Source organism: Schistocerca piceifrons, chromosome 3 (genome assembly GCF_021461385.2).
Source record: "Schistocerca piceifrons isolate TAMUIC-IGC-003096 chromosome 3, iqSchPice1.1, whole genome shotgun sequence".
NCBI lineage: Eukaryota > Metazoa > Arthropoda > Insecta > Orthoptera > Acrididae > Schistocerca > Schistocerca piceifrons.
In genome coordinates, this window is record NC_060140.1 from 479,954,919 (window position 1) to 479,976,667 (window position 21,749).

Here is a 21,749-nt window from a genome sequence, read left to right on the forward strand (position 1 = left end):
ATATTGTAGAAATCAAAACTGTGCAGTTCGTATCTCCAGGTTCGTCATCACAGCCATGCAGAAATTTCTGCAGTTAATTTTTTGATGTTAAATGTCCTATTCCTTACCTGTTGCAATTGTTTCAGTAATCTTTATGGTTTAGTTATTGCTTTTTGCTCTACTTTTGTATCAAATGATTTTTGCTTCACTTTTGTATCACACATGAGTTTCAGCATGGGCACAAACATTGAACCACACTTTAACGTAGCTGAGTAAAATTGTCATCAATCTGAAGATTGTTTTGAACACCAGTGCTTTGTCAGGCACAGTCCTGTTGTAGGTGGTATGCATTGGCCTTCCTCCAACTTGTGAACTGACTTACCGAGCCAGGTATAAAGGACCTTCAGTTTAGCCAGAATCCGAACTACGTTGTAACTAGGCGTTTTTTCATATCACCAAAAATTGCCAAAGGTGAAAGGCAGTGATGATTGACAGATCAAAATATTGAGGGGGCCACACTGTGGTTCAGGTAAAAAAAAAAAAATAGATTTTTGGTTTTCATCATATTTCGATAGATACAGGTTTTATTTAAGTACTCTGAACAGGATTTTGCTAAAAAAATGTTTATTAGAGCATTTATAGATCATTTTCCTGCCACATGTGTTTGTGCTATGCCCACTTTTCTGCATATATTTTAGATCTTTATATTCCCTATATTGCACGTAACTCCAGAGTGTGTTGGCTATTGTTGGAATGCAACGGTCAGTATTCTTTTGTTTCTGCTGTTTGTAAACAACACGCGGTTAGGTTTGTTAAAGTGTGATTGCGAGTAGTTGTTAGTTGCGTTTGCAATGCTTGTTTACATGTGTTTTGTTGTGTTTATTGAAGATGACGAAACATAAAGGCATTTTCAAGAAACGACGATTTAGAGGAAACAAGTTTAGAAAGCTTTCTGTACAAGAGGTTGTGTCGTCTGGCAATGATGTTTCTAATTGTGATTCAACAAGTGCATCATCAAAGAAGTTATCACCATTTCAAGGGAGTTTAAATGAATTTACTGTTAGTGACAAGGGGTGCAGTAACATTATTATAAATTTGAGAATATTATCAGATGTAATTTCTAAATTTGTACAATGTAGACAGTGTGGTGAGCCACAGTGTGTGAAAATTTGTGAGTGTGCCAGTGGGAGAAAAGGCCTAGAAATTGCTTTGGATTTAATTTGCGGTAAATGCTCAGCTGTGATTACTTTTATGAGTTCTTCAAAACCATATGCAAGTGGCCCTTATGAAATCAATTCTAGATTAGTTTGTGTTACAGTCCATTGGCAAGGGCATGGCTGCAGAGAGAACATTTTGTTCAGTGATGAATTTACATCAGCCACCAAATAAATTTGAAAAACTGACTGCAATATTAGAGAAAACTGTATGTGAGGTAGGTGAGGAAAGCATGAAACTGGCTGCTGGGGAAGCAGTGGAAGAAAATGATGGATGTTTGGATAGTGCAGTAGCACTTGATGGAAGTTTGCAGAAAAGAGGACATACTTCTCTGAATGGAATAGTGACTGCCACGAGTGTAGACACCGGTAAAGTGTTAGATGTGGAGATAATGTCTAAATATTGCAAACGTTGTAAAGTCTGCAACTGTGGCTAATTTTAGAGGACAAGTGGTGGTATAGAAGTTCAGCGAATACAACAAATATTTCATTGCTCCATAGAAACAAGAGGCATACGGTACACCAAATATTTGGGCGATGGTGACAGTAAGGCATACAACAATGTGGTGAACTCTAAGCCACATGGAAATGCCATTATTAGCAAAATAGAATGTGTAGGCCATGTTCAAAAACGTTTGGGAACAAGGCTGAGAAAACTGTTGATATGAGAGGAAAAAAATTTAGAGATAGAAAATTGTTGACCAGACAGGGTCAGTTAACTAAAACTGAAATAGAAAACTTGCAGGTATACTATGGACAGGCAATTAGGAGAAATAAAGAAAATCTGGAGGCAATGCAGAGAGATGTTTGGGCCATATTCTTCCATAAGTCCTCTGCTGATGTTAAGCCATGTCATGGATTGTGTCCATTAGGAGAAAATTCATGGTGCAAATACCATAGGACTCAGGCAACTTGAGAATCTTATTCTCACCAGCGTTCTCTTCCTGCTGCTGTTATTACAGCAATTAAACCTAGTTTCAGAGACTTGGCTCATCCTGACCTAAGGAAATGTCTGCATTGGCAGACACAGAACCCAAATGAATGAATGAATGTTTCAACAGCACAATTTGGAACCACCTTCCTAAAACTGTATTTGTAGGCTTGCATACAATGAAACTAAGAGTTCATGATGCTGTTATTACATTCAATTGCGGTAATATTAGAAAGTATTTGGTACTGAAAAAGCTGAGAATTAATCCTGGTGAAAATATGATCACTGGGCTACAACATTGTGATAAATGGAGGATAGCCGATGCAGACAGGTCTGCATCTAATATGGCCATGAAAGCAAGACAAACATCCAGGAAGGTGAAAAAGGAGCTGGAAAACCTGGTAGTCCAAAGGTGGGCCATCATATGCAGCAGGACAGTTTTAATTAACTGTACAAATTTCAAAAGTTTTTTGTTTAAAGTCAATTTCCTGCAAACTAAAATTTTCAGTACATATGCCCCATTATATCAGAAACTATCATAGATAAATGAATGAAATTTTCAGAGACTGTGCATAACATAAAAAGCCACCTCTGGTACTACATTCATTAATATTCCCCATTAGGAAGTTCACAAAAAATATTGTCTGTAGAAAAACTTAAATATTTTTTGTTAATAAATTTAAAAAAAGTATTTCTTAAAAACTATAAAATGGATAAAATAGATTTTAGTACAGTTTATTCTATGATCATGATGTAACATACAGTAAAAATATTAAGGTCCTGAATCAAATAGTTTTTTTTTTTTTGCCCTCTCTCCAGAAATGGGTCAAATACTTGCCTAAATAAACATTGGTTAGATAGGCAGGGTGTGGTCCCCTTAAGATTGACCAAGAATTGAATCTCATACCTATGGATTTGTAGTCTGGCATATTATCACTGAGTCACTTCAAAGAAATTATATAACACTTCTCATAACATACCTTTCACTGTATTTCTGTGTCGAACGTAACACCTCTCCAAAGTTGACGTTATTTCTTTTATATTGACTTCTTCATGTGGGTCACAGATGATTATTCAGATTTAGCTTCAATGATAACTTAAATGTAGTATGTCCACTTTTTCGTGGAATGCAGTTTAGTGTTCATGTTTTAACAGTTCAAGGAACTTGATTGTGCTGGTTGTTGTAGATACTTGTAAAGATAAAATTAGAATTTAATGTTTTCTCTCTTCTCAGCATGACTTTTAAAGTTTTAAATCATGTTTCATTGTTAATAAAAATACAATTCATGTTAGTACCAACATTTGTGTCAGCGAAGCGTGTTTAGGAATTTAGGTTTCAGACTTGATCTCTGGCTGTGTCAGAAAAATGCCTGTCAGTCATTCTGTAAACAAATCATTCATCCAAGCACTTCTCTGAGCTTTGTAATCAACAAGAAGTGCTGACGTATTTATGTTTTTGAACGGTCTTGGTTTCTTAGATTCGCCAATTACGAGCAAGGGCAATTTTTGGCTACCACGTGTGTTGCTGCATGTTGCAATGGTCGGCCTTTCCTTTGCTAGTTCTGTGCCTTTGACTTTGATTCTTTGAGGCAAGAGACTTTTGAGGGAGAATTTTATAGTTCAGTTACTGTTGTGTGATTGATCAGATACCAGTTTATCTTCTGAAGTTATTTTTTCAAAATGTTCAATAAACGCTCTACCTGCATCGTCATCGGCAGAAAGTTTTTCACCTGAAATAGCGACTTGCCTAATGCCGTGACAGTTTTACCACCAGTGAAGCCGATCTTCACTTATTTGGAACTTCCTTCGTCACCTCCCAGTTTTCAATTCAATTGAAAATTTTATTTATGTATTGTTTAGAGGACCTGAAAGTGGGGTTCCTTTACATATTCCCCAACAAAACCAAGCCCACTCAGTGTCATCCAAGAGCTCAAGATTCGCCCCCCCCCCCCCACCCCAATGCTTTTCTAGTTCTTCAAGCATTTTCACATCTACAGTTAATAAAAAAAATTAAAGATCTCTTTGTTCTTTTTCCAGTCTTTTATGGTTATCACTCCAGCATCCATTTCACAAGCTAATTTAGTGGGAAGAGCATGGTGGTGCAGTGGTTAACACACTGGACTTTTCTGGAGGATGACAGTTCAAACCCACGTCCGGTCGTTCAGACTTAAGTTATACATAATTTCCCTAAATTACCACAAGCAGATGTCGAAATGGTTCCTTTGAAAGCGCAGGGCCAATCTCCTTCCCAACCTTTGACACATTCCACTCTTGCGTTGTCTCTAATGACCTTGATGTCGATGGGACGTTAACACTAACCACCACCACCTCTTCCTAATTTAGTAAGTACCTCACCTTTGAACACAACGTTTCATTTTCAGATTTGTAGCCATTTTTAGTCTTCCAGTATTCCTCATACTTCTTAATCACAAGTCAGTAAACTGTATAAAACTGCACTCCAACTTTAAAATGAACAGGAATACAGTAATAAACATAAAAAGTATACAGATAAAACTGCAGATTAGAGTAAAGAGAACAGCCTAACGGTCCAGCAGTCTGTCAGCTGAGCATGTGGGAGGAGCATGACTCAGGACACGTGCTTTGATGAGTAAAATCAATTGATACTGCTGGCACTGTTCAGCATGGAGCACAGACAGATGGTTGGACACATGGGCAGATTGTCTGAAGAGTCGGTTAGTTAAAGGCTGGATAATAAACATTCTATTGTACTTACAATATGTGAAGTGTCACCGCATAATTCCGGTAATGGCCACAGGAAACTTAAGTGCAATAATATTGTGATCGGGTGATACCAACTATGTAATAGGGGTGATGGATGCATGGCTGTTTATGATGTGGTGTTTGAAGTCAGATGGATTTTTGTAACAAAATGGGTTGTCAGAAAGGAAGGTGTTGAATGTGACTAAGCAGTATATATGTAGTTTTGTCCTAAGTAAAATTCAACATGATGATGAAAACAGTTGGTTACAAAAGATGTTTATTTTATGTCCAATTTTTACTCACATCAGGAAATGCAGTGTGCTTTGCATGTTTTCAAGCTATTACTTTGTTTGGCAGTGTTGATTCTGGCCTAGTCCTACACTGTTTTGTAGAACTATACCTTTTTATGTGAAACACTACACAGTGCAGTACCACAAAGCAGTGCGGTTGTAGGCTGGAATCAACAGTGCAAAAACAAAGGAGTGTCTCAAAAAGTGTAAGAAAATGGCATTTTCTGGTGTGAGTGAAAATCTGACATAAAATTCCATAAGTGAAATCAGCAGCTTTTGTAACAAACAGTTTTTAATGTCTAAAGCAATCCAGATTGTAAAAATCTTTCATTGTAGACCACAGATGATTCATTTCATTAAAATGAAACATGCATATTCATGGCCACAGAAATTAAGTTAATGTCTCAGATTTATATGCGTGCAGTCTTCTAAAAAGCAAAGCTATGCTGTCACAAATTGTTGTTGGGCAGGAACGTAATAGCACAGCTTGTGAGCAGTGACTACATACTCCTGCTTGTCAAAAATATGTAGTAGTTTATTTCCGATATGTTGCAGTTTCCATTACTCACATTTGGGGCCCTTAAAGCTACCACGACCCTACAGTACTGTTGTAAGATTTCTGCCAATTATGCTGTAGGTGGCTAAGAGGACACCATATTGTCATTCAGTGTGCTTTTGTCTGTGCTGTAAGAACTGTAATTTGTAGCTATAAATAATAGATGCAAATTGCTCATGACAGTTGAGAAACATAGTCTGAGTTTGCAGTTCCCATTTAGTTCACACAGCCAATACTGCACTAATTTTAAGTGAACGGTGATACATGAAACAAAGGCCACACACAACAGTGCAGCAGAGAAGAAAAAAAAAAGAGTGAATGTTTGTAGGTAACGTCTGGAGGAGGATAAATTAAAGAACAGCAATTCTACATGCCAAACTTCCGAGGGATCAAAGTAGAAAAGGCAGCAGATTGTTCAGTACATGCAAGGGAAACACAGCGAAGACTTCCCAATTACTGGAGAAATTATCAAAATGAAGGCAATTGAGATGAAGAAATCTGCCTATAAAGTTAACATTATATCTGTTCTGAACTTGGGCCCTTTGACTGCTTAAATTTCAACAATACAAGGAGAAATAAAATAAACAGATGGAATTGGTTTACATTAATTTTTATCTACACTTTCTCTATGGTATCGCTGTTTTAAATCATCACCTGGGATGCTAGTTTTACCTAACCAATGAGAGGGGACAAGAGGCGTTGAATTTGAACATATATGAGCAGCAGTGAGATTTATAATCTTGGTTACCACAAATGTTTGTGTTCCGAACTGAGAACATTAGTACGATGACCTCATCAGCAATAGTTTAGTGTAAAAGTATAAAACAACCTTGTATTTTTTGAATAATGAATTTGGGGGAAACCTACTCTTCATGTGGAAAAATGGTACTTAGGTAAAAGTGTTCTCTTACACTATTGAATGGACATTCGGTTCCCGATAGTTTGTTAGTTGACTGTGTTGAGTTGGCTTATTGTGCTATTTAATGAGGACACGTTGAACCCCTTGGTACTGTAAGCATAGCAGTCTCGAAATCATTCACAATGTGATATATTTGTCACCACTGTACATGCTTAAAGTAATGTGACCGCGTAATTCCGGTATACTTACAGTAATGTGACCGCGTAATTCCGGTAATGGCCACAGGAAACTTAAGTGCAATAATATTGTGATCGGGTGATACCAACTATGTAATATAGTAGTGATGGATGCATGGTTGTTTATGATGTGTTGTTTGAAGTCAGATGGATTTTGTAACAAAATAGATTGTCAGAAAGGAAGATGTTGAATGTGACTAAGCAGTATATATGTAGTTTTGTCCTAAGTAAAATTCTACATCATGATGAAAGCTCAGCAAAAATTCTCAGTGATTGAAAAAAATAAAGTCCCCCCACCCTGGCTAAGACTCGTACTGTACTTATTACTTTTGAGTTTGACACTACATGTATTTTTTTTAAATAATCCAAAATTATTATTGGTTATTATTTGACATAAAAACTTACTCCCTCAATTATGAACTTAGTTTCATAATGTAATGCGTGTTCTCATTTTATTCACAGATGATATGGGATCTTCAAAGCGACTGGTGGCTGTTGTATCACCACAGATCAGAGAAAGACAGGTAAGCTCACATTGAAAATGAGCTTAGGTTGTTAGGTTGTTTTAGTCTGTAAGACAATGCTTTGTTTTTTGTATTTTATGAAAAAAATGTTGCATATGTATGCTAGTGGAAAGTGCCAAAATTTAATTCCAATGCTTCAGTCCTTTGTCATTCTCAGTTAATACAAGCTGTCTTTGTAATAGTACAATGTTATAATAAATTAATCGGTGTTTTAAGCAACATCATAAAGAGTTGCTGTAGCTATTTTATTTGACATTATATTGTGTGTGTGTGTGTGTGTGTGTGTGTGTTGTGTGTGTGTGTGTGTGTGCGCCCCCTTACTGATTCTACAGATATAAATTAATTTATAAAGTTCTTCCCACATTTGGCTTGGTATGTTCCTGTCAATCTGTTCAAAATCACTGTTGATTTGCAGTTCTGGTAGGTTTGTTGCTAGAGGACACACACACACACGACAATCCCACAGAGAAAACTTGAATAGGGCTAGGTCAGGAGGGCATAGAGGCCATAACATGATGCTGATCATCAACCCCATCACAACCAATCCATCAGTTTCTCAGTCTTCTGTTTAAGAATTCTCGAACATCGTGATGGAAGAGGGTTGGAGCACCATCCTGTTGGTTGATGAAATCCAAACTGTTGGTCTGCAGTTGCAGCATAATCCAATTTTCCAGCATGTGTAGAGGTGTATCCTGTAATGGTCTTTTTGCAGAAGTAAGGGACAGTAAACTTTTAATTGTGAAATTGCCAAGAACACCTTAACTTTTGGTGAATCTTGAGTGTATCATTGTACGCGCAAACAAAAATGACATTCGGCGCAGTGGCTGTTGGGAGCGACTGCAAAGGCATTTCCCATTTACTGTCACTCCCATCGGCCAGTGCTCGGAGTGTCAACTTTGTTTGCGCGTTTAATGCACCATAGCATGGGGATTCTCTGCCCCCACCCCCCTCCGGGATTCATATATTGTGCGTGTTCCCTGTGCCAGTAACAATTAATGTTGCTTTATCACTAAAGCTGAGTTTGTCATAAAACCCATTCTCTTCCAAAAGCTGTTGCAACATGGCGAGGGTCTGACTTTGTCTTCAGGGGTCAAGGCTTGTAGCAGTTGCAAAGGGTAAGGCTTCAGCTTCTGTTTCCTTAAGCTCTTCCAGGCGGTCAGTTGCAGTATGTTCACATGTTTGCATGCTCTGTTCGTTGACTTCAATGGACTACATTAGCAACTTATCTCCATGCGGTCAACCGTTTCTTCACCCAGTGAAGGCTGACCCATTGATTTCCGCTTGCAGAGCCATCCTGAAGTTTTAAAACTGTGCATACAGTCACCAAATTGAGATGAAAGTGCGGCTGCTATGACACAAAACTTTTTCTAATTCTCCTGTATAAGTGTTGAATTTTGTGACAATATGTTAGTTTATGTAGGTACAGTGAATAAATGAAATTGCTTGTCATTGAAAATAACCATGTATTATACTGGTTCTAGTTTTAAAGTGACTAATTAATTTTATGGTAAGGACAAACTTTTCAGTGAAGATAGTTTATTTTCCTTTGTTGCAGTTTTGATTACTCTGAGGAAGTGACCCTGCTATTTGTGTAATTGTGGGGAGGGGAATGAGTGTGTTGACACCATTGTAAAAAAAGTTAAATTACTGTAAGAGTGTGGATCATAAACTATATGTTTGGAACAGTATGCAGTGTAAATATGAAATTGAAGCCTCAAGTAAGTCATTAATCACCTCCACAAAGTTAAGAAAAATGACAGCCAGTGGACTGTGATTCAGGGAAGAACTGAAGGACATTGGAAGTATGACACTAAGAGGAGAATGGATTTTTGTAGAAACGCTCTAAGAGTTGAATTGCTTGTCTGTAATTAGTTTGTGATTTCCAGTCATAAATTGGTATTGGGTGATTTTGTCATATGTCTATGGTGAGTTTTAATGTAATAACAACTCACTATTACGAAGGTTAGTAGAATCAGCAACATTAATCTCCTAGATTTTGCTATTCTGCAATTGATGTCACAGAAAGGATAGCAAATTGAGATTTTTTTTCTATTTGCATTAATCCCTTAACAAAAAGCCCTGGGTTATCTTCATGTTATTATTGTCACTGAATCTTAAAGTCCCGAATGTAATCGGGTAATTTAAGAGCTGCTAGAGAGCATCCATTCCTCTATTTGTAACATGGCTGCCACGTTTTGATTGAGGTGGATGTCCTTACTGTATGAAGCTTAGGATAGTTGAAATCAAATTATATGCTTTCAGTCTCTATTTTGTATTATTGTTTGGGCCATTCTTTGGGAAATGGATAGCCATATTAATCGTGAGGGTGACACATTGAATTTAGCAGCTCAGAAAATGGAGGGTGTGATTTTACTTTTGATGACAGTTTATCAGGTGACTGACAGGTGCTTGCCAGTAGTAATAGATAAATATGTCCACTGTGCACCACCCAGCTCTTCTAAAATTTCCATTAACAGAAAATTGTTGTGAAATACATGTATACATGTTTTCAGTTGATATGTATACAGAAGCTTAAAAAAAAAGATAAAAATGTCTCAGGATATGATCAAAGTTTAGTGCCCAAGTACACTCTGGATTTTATTTTTAATGTGTAACTGCCGGAGATTCCATTGTTGTATGTCTGTTAGTTATTGTTCAGCGCTGTATTGAGTAGAATGTTGTACAGTTTGTGAATTTAGAGCTAACTGAATTAGAGGAGCAATGTGTCTGCATTAAATTTTGGGTGAAACTCAAGAAAATCTTTACAGAGACACATAGATAGTGCAAGAAGCGTATCATAATGGGTGCTTAAACCCTACTCCGTGTTACCAATGGTTCATATGGTTTAAAAATGGCTGAACGGAAGATAACTATGATCGTTGTTCAGGATGCCCTTAGATGTCTAGTGATGTTTGCCGGGAATGTCAATGAAATTGTGTGTGCCAATTGGAGACTGAATGACAGATTGGAGAAGAATGTAACATTTCAGTTGGATTATGTCATGAAATCTTGGAATATGTAAATGAAACAGATAGATTGCTACTCACCATATAATGGAGATGTTGAGTCACACTGACGCAACAAAAAGAATGCTAAACAAGTAAGCTTTCAGCGGAAAGACATAACTTGGGGGGAAAAAGACAGGTATACACACACACACACACACACACACACACACACACACACACACACACGTGTAAGTGCAAAGAGGTTGGGCAGAGATGTCAGTCGAGGCGGAAGTACAGAGGCAAAGATGTTGTTGAGACAGGTGAAGTATGAGCGGCAGCAACTTGAAATTAGAAATTAGCGGAGATTGAGGCCTGGCGGATAACGAGAAGAGAGGATATACTGAAGGGCAAGTTCCCATCTCCGGAGTTCAGACAGGTTGGTGTTAGTGGGAAGTATCCAGATAACCCGGACGGTGTAACACTGTGCCAAGATGTGCTGGCTGTGCACCAAGGCATGTTTAGCCACAGGGTGATCCTCATTACCAACAAACACTGTCTGCCTGTGTCCATTCATGTGAATGGACAGTTTGTTGCTGGTCATTCCCACATAGAAAGCTTCACAGTGTAGGCAGGTTAGTTGGTAAATCACGTGGGTGCCTTCACACGTGGCTCGGCCTTTGATCGAGTACACCTTCCGGGTTACAGGACTGGAGTAGGTGGTGGTGGGACGGTGCATGGGACAGGTTTTATACCAGGGGCGGTCAGAAGGTAAGGAGCCAGAGGGTAGGGAAGGTGGTTTGGGGATTTCATAGGGATGAACTAAGAGGTTACGAAGGTTAGGTGGATGGCAGAAAGACACTCTTGATGGAGTGGGGAGGATTTCATGAAGGATGGATCTCATTTCAGGGCAGGATTTGAGGAAGTCGTATCCCTGCTGGAGAGCCACATTCAGTCTGATTCAGTCCCGGAAAGTGTCCTGTCACAAGTGGGGCACTTTTGTGGTTCTTCTGTGGGAGGTTCTGGGTTTGAGGGGATGAGGAAGTGGCTCTGGTTATTTGCTTCTGTACCAGGTCGGGAGGGTAGTTGCGGGATGCGAAAGCTGTTTTCAGGTTGTTGGTGTAATGGTTCAGGGATTCCGGACTGGAGCAGATTCGTTTGCCATGAAGACCTAGGCTGTAGGGAAGGGACCGTTTGATGTGGAATGGGTGGCAGCTGTCATAATGGAGGTACTGTTGCTTGTTGGTGGGTTTAATGTGGACGGACGTTTGAAGCTGGCTGTTGGACAGATGGAGGTCAACGTCAAGTAAAGTGGCATGGGATTTGGAGTAGGACCAGGTGAATCTTATGGAACCAAAGGAGTTGAGGTTGGAGAGGAAATTCTGGAGTTGTTCTTCACTGTGAGTCCAGATCATGAAGATGTCATCAATAAATTTGTACCAAACTTTGGGTTGGCAGGCCTGGGTAACCAAGGTGGCTTCCTCTAAGCGACCCATGAATAGGTTGGCGTCCGAGGGGGCCATCCTGGTACCCACGACTGTTTCCTTTAATTGTTGGTATGTCTGGCCTTCGAAAGTGAAGAAGTTGTGGGTCAGGATGAAGCTGGCTAAGGTAATGAGGAAAGAGGTTTTAGGTAGGGTGGCAGGTGATCGGCTTGAAAGGAAGTGCTCCATCCTCGCGAGGCCCTGGATGTGCGGAATATTTGTGTATAAAGAAGTGGCATCAATGGTAACAAGGATGGTTTCCGGGGGTAACGGACCGGGTAAGGATTCCAGGCATTCGAGAAAGTGGTTGGTGTCTTTGATGAAGGATGGGAGACTGCGTGTAATGGGTTGAAGATGTTGATCTCCGTAGGCAGAAATACATTGTGTGGGGGCTTGGTGACCAGCTACATTGGGACAGCCGGGATGATTGGGTTTGTGAATTTTAGGAAGAAGGTACAAGGTGTGGGGTGTCGGTGGGGTCAGGAGGTTGATGGAGTCAGGTGAAAGGTTTTGTAGGCGGCCTAAGGTTCTGAGGATTCCTTGAAGCTCCGCCTGGACATCAAGAATGGGATTACCTTGGCAAACTTTGTATGTGGTGATGTCTGAAAGCTGACGCAGTCCCTCAGTCACATACTCCCGACGATCAAGTACCACGGTCGTGGAACCCTTGTCCGCCGGAAGAATGACGATGGAACGGTGAGCCTTCAGATCACGGATAGCTTGGGCTTCAGCAGTGGAGATGTTGGGAGTAGGATTAAGGTTTTTTAAGGAGGATTGAGAGGCAAGGCTAGAAGTGAGAAATTCCTGGAAGGTTTGGAGAGGGTGATTTTGAGGAAGACGAGGTGGGTCCCGCTGTGACGGAGGACGGAACTTTTCCAGGCAGGGTTCAATTTGAATAGTGTGTTGGGGAGTTGGATCATTAGGAGTAGGATTAGGATCACTTTTCTTTGTGGCAAAGTGATATTTCCAGCAGAGACTATGAGTGTAGGACAATAAATCTTTGACGAGGGGTGTTTGGTTGAATCTAGGAGTGGGGCTGAAGGTGAGGCCTTTGGATAGGACAGAGGTTTCGGATTGGGAGAGAGGTTTCGGATTGGGAGAGAGGTTTGAAGGAAAGGTTAACTACTGAATTAGGGTGTTGTGGTTCCAGATTGTGTTGATTGGAATTTTGAGGTTTTGGAGTGAGTGGAGCTGGAAGTGGGAGATTGAGTAGATGGGAGAGACTGGGTCTGTGTGCAATGAGAGGAGGTTGAGGTTTGCTCGAAAGGTTGTGAAGGATGAGTGAGTTGCCTTTCCGGAGGTGGGAAACGAGGAGATTGGATAGTTTAAGGTGGAGGGTGGCATGCTGTTCTAATTTGCGGCTGGCCTGTAGGAGGATGCTCTGGTTTGGATGTGGGAGAGGAAAGATTGAGGACTTTCATTAAGGATAGGAGTTGACAGGTGCGTTCATTGGCTGAGTTGATGTGTAGGTGAAGGATTAGGTGGGTGAGGGCAATGGATTGTTCAGTTTGGAACTGGTATAGGGACTGGTGGAATGAAGGGTTACAGCCAGAGATGGGAACTTTAAGTGTGAGGCCTTTGGGGGGTAATGCTAAGTGTCAGACAAGCCTGAGAAAATAAAATATGGGAGCGTAATCTTGCTAGGGCGAAGGCATGTTTGCGGAGGGAATGTAAATAAAACTTAATGGGGTTGTTGTGGGGGTGTTTTGAGGGTGACATGGTATTAGAAGGTGGAAAGTGTAACATGGGGCTGAAGTGAAAATGAAAATATATGGGGAGAGATAAAGGTGAACTAGAAAGCAACTGGAGATCTGGTGTGAAAAAAGGCGAAAAAGTGTTGGTTAAAGCTGGGCTATGTTGATCCTGTGGTGAACTTGGGTTGGTAGACAAAGATGTGCATAAAGGTCAGGTGGTTGTGTTGCCGCCAAAACACGTTAAAGGGTGGAGAAATTTGGGAAAATTTCGAAAAAACTGTGTGTAAATGTATTAAAAGGAGTGGTTTTGTGGTGGCAGATTATGAAAATGAGGTTAACAATTGTCTGACGAAGAAATAATGACGTTAAATTCTGTGGGAAGCGGCTAAAAATGATCAGTGATGTGAGAAAAACGGAAATGGAAATAAAGCGAAAGTTATTAGAACTAGCCGAAATGGTTGTTTAATAGGTGAAGGGAACTGTTTGTGAACTAGAAACGGTGGATTTTATAGCAACGGTAGTGTTGAAAGCGGATTTTTGGTTATCGTTTGGAAGTGGGTTACGTATTATTACGTATTACGTATTATTGAGTATATATCGGCTGGATAAACCTTAATCCTACTCCCAACAACACCACTGCTGAAGCCCAAGCTATCCGTGATTTGAAGGCTGACCGTTCCATCGTCATTCTTCCGGCGGACAAGGGTTCCACGACCGTGGTACTTGATCGTCGGGAGTTTGTGACTGAGGGTCTGCGTCAGCTTTCAGACATCACCACATACAAAGTTTGCCAAGGTAATCCCATTCTTGATGTCCAGGCGGAGCTTCAAGGAATCCTCAGAACCTTAGGCCCCCTACAAAACCTTTCACCTGACTCCATCAACCTCCTGACCCCACCGACACCCCACACCTAGTACCTTCTTCCTAAAATTCACAAACCCAATCATCCCGGCCGTCCCATTGTAGCTGGTCACCAAGCCCCCACAGAACGTATTTCTGCCTACGGAGATCAACATCTTCAACCCATTACATGCAGTCTCCCATCCTTCATCAAAGACACCAACCACTTTCTCGAACGCCTGGAATCCTTACCCAGCCTGTTACCCCCGGAAACCATCCTTGTTACCATTGATGCCACTTCTTTATACACAAATATTCCGCACATCCAGGGCCTCGCGGCGATGGAGCACTTCCTTTCACGCCGATCACCTGCCACCCTACCTAAAACCTCTTTCCTCATTACCTTAGCCAGCTTCATCCTGACCCACAACTTCTTCACTTTCGAAGGCCAGACATACCAACAATTAAAGGAAACAGTCGTGGGTACCAGGATGGCCCCCTCGGACGCCAACCTATTCATGGGTCGCTTAGAGGAAGCCACCTTGGTTACCCAGGCCTGCCAACCCAAAGTTTGGTACAAATTTATTGATGACATCTTCATGATCTGGACTCACAGTGAAGAACAACTCCAGAATTTCCTCTCCAACCTCAACTCCTTTGGCTCCATAAGATTCACCTGGTTCTACTCCAAATCCCATGCCACTTTACTTGACGTTGACCTCCATCTGTCCAACAGCCAGCTTCAAACGTCCGTCCACATTAAACCCACCAACAAGCAACAGTACCTCCATTATGACAGCTGCCACCCATTCCACATCAAACGGTCCCTTCCCTACAGCCTAGGTCTTCGTGGCAAACGAATCTGCTCCAGTCCGGAATTCCTGAACCATTACACCAACAACCTGAAAACTGCTTTCGCATCCTGCAACTACCCTCCCGACCTGGTACAGAAGCAAATAACCAGAGCCACTTCCTCATCCCCTCAAACCCAGAACCTCCCACAGAAGAACCACAAAAGTGCCCCACTTGTGACAGGATACTTTCCGGGACTGAATCAGACTGTGAATGTGGCTCTCCAGCAGGGATACGACTTCCTCAAATCCTGCCCTGAAATGAGATCCATCCTTCATGAAATCCTCCCCACTCCATCAAGAGTGTCTTTCTGCCATCCACCTAACCTTCGTAACCTCCAAACCACCTTCCCTACCCTCTGGCTCCTTACCTTGTAACTGCCCCTGGTATAAAACCTGTCCCATGCACCGTCCCACCACCACCTACTCCAGTCCTGTAACCTGGAAGGTGTACTCGATCAAAGGCAGAGCCACGTGTGAAAGCACCCACGTGATTTACCAACTAACCTGCCTACACTGTGAAGCTTTCTATGTGGGAATGACCAGCAACAAACTGTCCATTCGCATGAATGGACACAGGCAGACAGTGTTTGTTGGTAATGAGGATCACCCTGTGGCTAAACATGCCTTGGTGCACGGCCAGCATATCTTACCGCACATACAGACACAAGGGGTGTTGGGGGCAGGGTAGGGGTGGGGGATGGTGAAATGCTGCTTGTGGGAGCATACGGGGATGAGATGGAGAGGGGGTAGGGCATCTAGGTGCAGTCGAGAGGCTAGACAGAGGGAGGGGGGCAGTAAAGGAGAGAAGTAAGACTGGGTTTGTTGGTGGGGTAGAAGGCTATGTAGTGTTAGGTCGAGTGAGAACAGGGATGAGGATAGGTGGGTGAACAACAGTGACTAACAAAAGTTGAAGTCGGGAGGGTTATGGGAATGTAGGAAATACGGCAGAGAGAGTTCCCACCTGTGGAATTTAGTAAAGCTGGTATTGGGAGAGGGTAGGAAAGATCCAGATGCCGCAGACTATGAAGCAGTCATTGAAATGAAGAACATTGTGTTGGGCAGGATATGCAGCAACTGGGTGGTCCAGTTGTAGCTGTTCCTTGGCCACGGTTTGTTGGTGACCATTCATACGACCAGGCGGCTTATTGGTTGTCATGCCCACATAGGACATAGCACAGTGGTTGCACCCTAGCTTGTAGATCGCATCCACTTTCACAGGTAGCCCTGTTGTGATGGGATAGGTGGCGCTTGTGGAGTAGATGGGGGTTGGGAGGATGTATAGGACAGGGATATGGTGCAAGGAGATGGGAGTAGGAATTGAGTAGGGATGGACGAGGATATTGTGTAGGTTTGGTGGGCAGCAGAACACCACTTTGGTAGGTGTGGGAAGGATAGTGGGCAGGACATTCCTTATTTCAGGGGATGATGAGAGGTAGTTGAAACGCTGGTGGAGAATGCAATTAATTTGCTCCTATCATGGGTGGTGCTGAGTCGAGAGGAATGCAGCCAGACACGAAAGTCATGTGTGTGAGTTGAGTATGCGCGCACACGTGTGTGTGTGTGTGTGTGTGTGTGTGTGTGTGTGTGTGTGTGTGTGTGTGTGTGGTTTTTTTTTTCCAGTTCAGAAGACAACCTGGCCGAAAGTGTGCTTGTTTAGCAGTCTTTTTGTTGTGCCTGTCTGTATTCAGTATCATCACTATGAGCTGGACAGCAATCTATCCTTTTCATAATATTGTTATTATTTCAGCCTGGATATACCATCATTTGATTTTGTGTAATGCTAATTGATAAATAATGTGGTATTTCTGTTTTCTACTCTAACTTTAAATTCGTTTATTGTTGTGTATACATGCAATTACTCCCATGGTTTTTCCTTTACATTTAACTTTTTTCACCACATACCATGGAGGGCAACTTGTTTGAATTTCCTGTTCAAATATATTTTCCCCACCTTAAGCAATTTTTAGCACTGAACAAGAGTTCCAATAGCCTGAGATAATTTGTCTGCTGCAAATTGCATAATATTTATGTGTGTGATTGCTTCTTCAGGCATATTAATTTTTCTGCAGATATCATTCTGTAGAGTGGGTTAACAAAAGGTCATGACTTTCATTGTAGTCTTTTGCACTATATGAAATGTTTAGCATTTCAATTAATTCAGTAGTTGCTGCGGTATTTTCTTGAGCTTAGATGACCACAGAAGTATCTTGTTCTTGATTTCCGAACCCCACTTTGTTGAAGCACTTGATAAGTTTTGGGGCTTTACTTCCCTTACTACAAAGTTAATCCAATTTATTGCATCCTGGACAGAAACTGACCGTGCAAGAGCAAAAGCACTTTTGGCTTCTTCAACACTAAGAGACTGAATCAGTAATCGCCTTTAATATGACTTGAATGAGTAAATAATCCCCCACAGGTTGTTGTACTTGATGAGAACCAAGCCAATTTCACGTTAAATAACTTGAGTTTCAGGTGGCAGGTTCCATTGTCTGGGAAAAGGAGAATTACCACTCGCCATCCAAGCTTTTTTATTGCTTTTTTATGTGAGTGGAAGCTTACTGACGTCTATGCTTAAGAAAAAAGAAGTTTTTGGCTCCTTTCTAATCACCAGTATCTTTTCCATTTCCTCTAATGTGTTGCCAAACATTACTACAGTGTTTCTTTCTGTGGCTAGTTTTTCACCAGTACACTGTTCACTTTTCACTTCGAATTGCTAGAGATTTTGAAGGCAGTACACATAATAAACAGTTCCATTTCATTTGCATTGAACATGTCTTCTGGATCGTAATATGCAATTAGGTTCTACAGTATTGTCTTCCATTCTGTTGCTACAGTTTTATGCACATCCTTAGCTTTCCCACACACTTCATTCCACACAATGTTGTGCCTAGATTTGAAACTGTCTGGCCGTCCTGTGGATCCCTTAAACTCAATTTTTCAGTGACTTTTAGAGCCTAAATCTGCAACATGGGCTCATACAAAGGTAAGCTTTCTACCTGGGCACTTCACAAACCATTCCCAGTCTCTCATTAGTTTCTTCATTTCCCATGTTCTTCACCTTAGTTTGCATTTGGTCGTTCCCTTTCATCCATTCATCCCATATCCCATCTTTGTTTCTGAAAGTATCCTAAATTTGTGTTTTAGCGCATTTACAATGCAACTTTATTTTGTGCTCAGAGAATATGTCTTTGTCACTCACCTTTATTACCTTTGGCTTTTCGATAAGTGTTAGCAACACACAGTCGTGGTTTGTAATCATGCTTTTTAACTTAAAGCACCTACTAGTCAACCGAAAGTAGCAGAAAGTAATGCAGGTAGTGCATTTCTTTGAAATACTTGACCTTGCCAGGCAAAACTATTGTTTAACTGAACACCACCCACCTTTCCACTGCACAGATTGCAGCAGAGTATTTGTAGGTGCACAGCAATATTCTAGTGTTCGCCCATAGCGTCGATAATAATGGAAGACTAAAAATGCCGACATAAACCTTTTTCTTTGATTTATTGACACTGCACCCAAGCTTTTTGTTGTTGCACAGAGCACCGCAGTTTGATGTCCACACCCACAGCACAGTGCTGCACCAAACTTTTGTTTTGCAGCGCTTAATGGCAATGTTAGGGCTGTACAGTTTGTGTTAAAAGTAGCATCCTGATAGTCGTTAATAGCTAATGTATATTATACTACAGTATAAGCGCTTTTCCCCATTAGACATATTTTGCTTTATACAAAAACAATTGGCATGTAAAGGTGTATACTTTTACAGTTTGGGCAGATTTCCAAATTATACGCGTTCTGCCTTGATGAAGTTTTACTGTATAAAAATTGTGGTTCCATTTATTGTGCCCATGCTTCTTTACATGTGCAGCATTTCTTTATGTTTTGTTGTTTTTGTAATAAATGGATTCTGTGTTAATTACTTGTCACTGTTAAGTTTAATGAGACAGTATATTTTTTGTTTTTTAGTAGTAACTATGTGCTTCTTAATTTATAGGAAACATCACAGTCTCTTAGGACGTGGGTACTACGTAGGTCAGTAGGGAACAGCTTGTCAAGTCGCACCCGGCATCCTGCTAAGACGGTGGAAGGAAGGCGGAGTACTTCTTTGGTATATTTTGAACTATTTATGTGTATTAATTGTTGTAACTGTTAAGTTGTATTTTAACTCTCTTATGAAAAGTATAGCTACTATTCACCATGTTGCAGAGATGCTGAGTCACAGATAGGCACGAGAAAAAGACAGAAGGTGAGTTTTCAGCCAACAAGGCCTTCATAACCAGCCCGCTCACAACCTGGCCTCAGCGGTCAGACACTGGTTTTGTGCATGTGTTTTGTCTATTTCCAATGAAGGCCGTATTGGCCAAAACCTCTTTTCTGACAGTCTTTTTGTTGTGCCTATCTGCAACGCAGCATCTCCATTATATGGTGAGTAGTGACCATCCTTCACAGAATATTGTGACATTCCATTGTTGAAGTTGTATATTGTTTAATGGGGAAAGTAGTTTTGTGGACTGCATTGTGCCTGATATGAGTATTAATGGTTTCAGTCTGAATGTGTTTGATGTTGGGTCAGGGAAATGTCGTCATGTCTTTACAATTTTTCTCTTATTTGTGCAGCACGATGTGATTCAGCAATGGAGGAATATATTTATTTATTTATTTATTTATTTTTTTTAAATATCAAATGTAGTTATTGCTAGGTTTCGAATTAGTTCAGCTAATGTATTGTGCATTCTGGTATTTTATTGAAGTCTGTCATAGCTATTATTAAATTGTTGAGTGCTCAATTATAGTATGGTGAACGATCTTTACTCGTGCACCTCTGCCACAGTAGTAAAATCCCCTATCACATTGCCATCAACACAGTACTAAAGAGATTTGAGAACGTACATAGTGCTCGTGTTTCTGCTGCAGCTTCCAGTATTCTGTGGAAAGAGGGTCTCCTAAAATTACTACAGTCAGATTCACAAATGGCAATGGTCTGCATGCAGGTCGAAGCATTGACAGGGTTTGCAGTGTTTATGCCGTTCTGGCCGAGCTGTTGTAGGCGCTTCAGCCACAGGTTCGAATCCCGCCTCGGGCATGGATGTGTGTGAAATCCTTAGGTTAGATATCTTCAAGTAGTTTCTAAGTCTAGGGGACTGATGACCTCAGATGTTAAATCCCATAGTGCTTAGAGCCATTTGAACCATTTGCAGTGTTGCCATTTCAAAGCACCAGTTCGGTTATGTGCATAGAGGGGCTTCGCAGTTGAAGAGAGTTTTCTGCAGATTATGTCTCTTGATGACCACCGGCAGCCATTAAAACTCGTAACAAATTGAATAAAAATTCACTAAATACTTCGCTATGATCATGTTTCCCACACTATGACTTTCACAGCACTGTGCTAAGAACACTACCGAACACTTATTGGTTGTAGGACAGTGCGTGATGTCAGGTGCACAGCGAGAGTCTAAACTCTACCACCCTTGTTTGTGGTTCCATCTATGAATGAGAGACTCTTCAACTCTGTCAGCTCTTAAATAATATCCTGTGTGATAAGTAGTTCAAAAGTTATCCTGGATAAGGAAGAACTGAAGAATTGAATTCCACAGGAATCTGTACTTGCATCATTTACTTTCAACCTATATATTGCAGATATTCTTCTAATAGCAGAGTGCACGCACAAATTTATATCCCAGATTTCTATCTTGAGCAAAGAAATGATGTGAAATAAAGTAGAGGCTAAGGCCCACGCCGGCCGTTGTGGCCGAGCGGTTCTAGGCGCTTTAGTCCGGAACCGCGCTGCTGCTACGGTCGCAGGTTAGAATCCTGCCTCGGGCGTGGATGTGTGTGATGTCCTTGGGTTAGATATGTTTAAGTACTTTCTGAGTCTGGGGGACTGATGACCTCAGATGTTAAGTCCCATAGTGCTTAGAGCCATCAGCTAAGGCCCACTACTGTTGGGAATAAGGTACATCACTCATATGTTTCAAAACCAAGTCAGGATGTCATCCAGTTTGTAAATTTGTTAAAATTGTTCTAATATCTGTTGTTATTTTCAGGTTAAATTTGGTCCCCAGGATTCTGATCAGTCTGCAGTATCAGATGACAAGACTCCGCGCTTAGTAAATGTCTCCCGCCGTACCAGTGTTACAAGTTCAGTGAAAAAATCACTGCTAAAAGTAACACCACATGTAAGAAAATCTGGTGGTGCCTCTACTGTACAACCAATTCCTTTTGAAACACCTCACACTGTTACATCTGTTATGAGTGACAGTGTTTCTGATTTGGTGGAAACACCAGTGTCAAAAACATCACGTGTAAAGAGATCAAGTATATCTTACAGTGTCACCCCTCGCTCGCGAAAATCAGTGCAAATGGGAAGACTCTCTCACAGTGTGCCATCTTTAAAAAAGACTCCTAATGCAGAGGAAACAGTTGCAGTTTCTTCACCAAGAAGGTCCTACAGGAAGGACCCCTTAGGAGTTTCGTCAAGTGTTAAATCTGCAAATGCTACACCAGATGGAAAGTTTATTGGAGGGGAGACTCCAGGTGTCTCACAGGTACAATTATTGCATTGTAAAACGTCACAAGCAGCAAAAAGTTCCTGCTGCAGATACTTCTAATATATGTTGTTGTTTT

General features: G+C 41.0%; 1 protein-coding gene across 1 annotated transcript in view; it reads left to right on the top strand.

Moving 5' to 3' along the window:
• LOC124790075 (proliferation marker protein Ki-67-like) overlaps positions 1 to 21,749 on the top strand; it is a 99,540-nt gene that overhangs the window by 34,485 nt on the left and 43,306 nt on the right. The window contains exons 4-6 of the mRNA XM_047257641.1: positions 7,249 to 7,310; positions 19,120 to 19,233; positions 21,170 to 21,670. Of these exons, the coding sequence (XP_047113597.1) occupies positions 7,249 to 7,310; positions 19,120 to 19,233; positions 21,170 to 21,670 (677 nt within the window). The remainder of the gene's footprint in view (positions 1 to 7,248; positions 7,311 to 19,119; positions 19,234 to 21,169; positions 21,671 to 21,749) is intronic.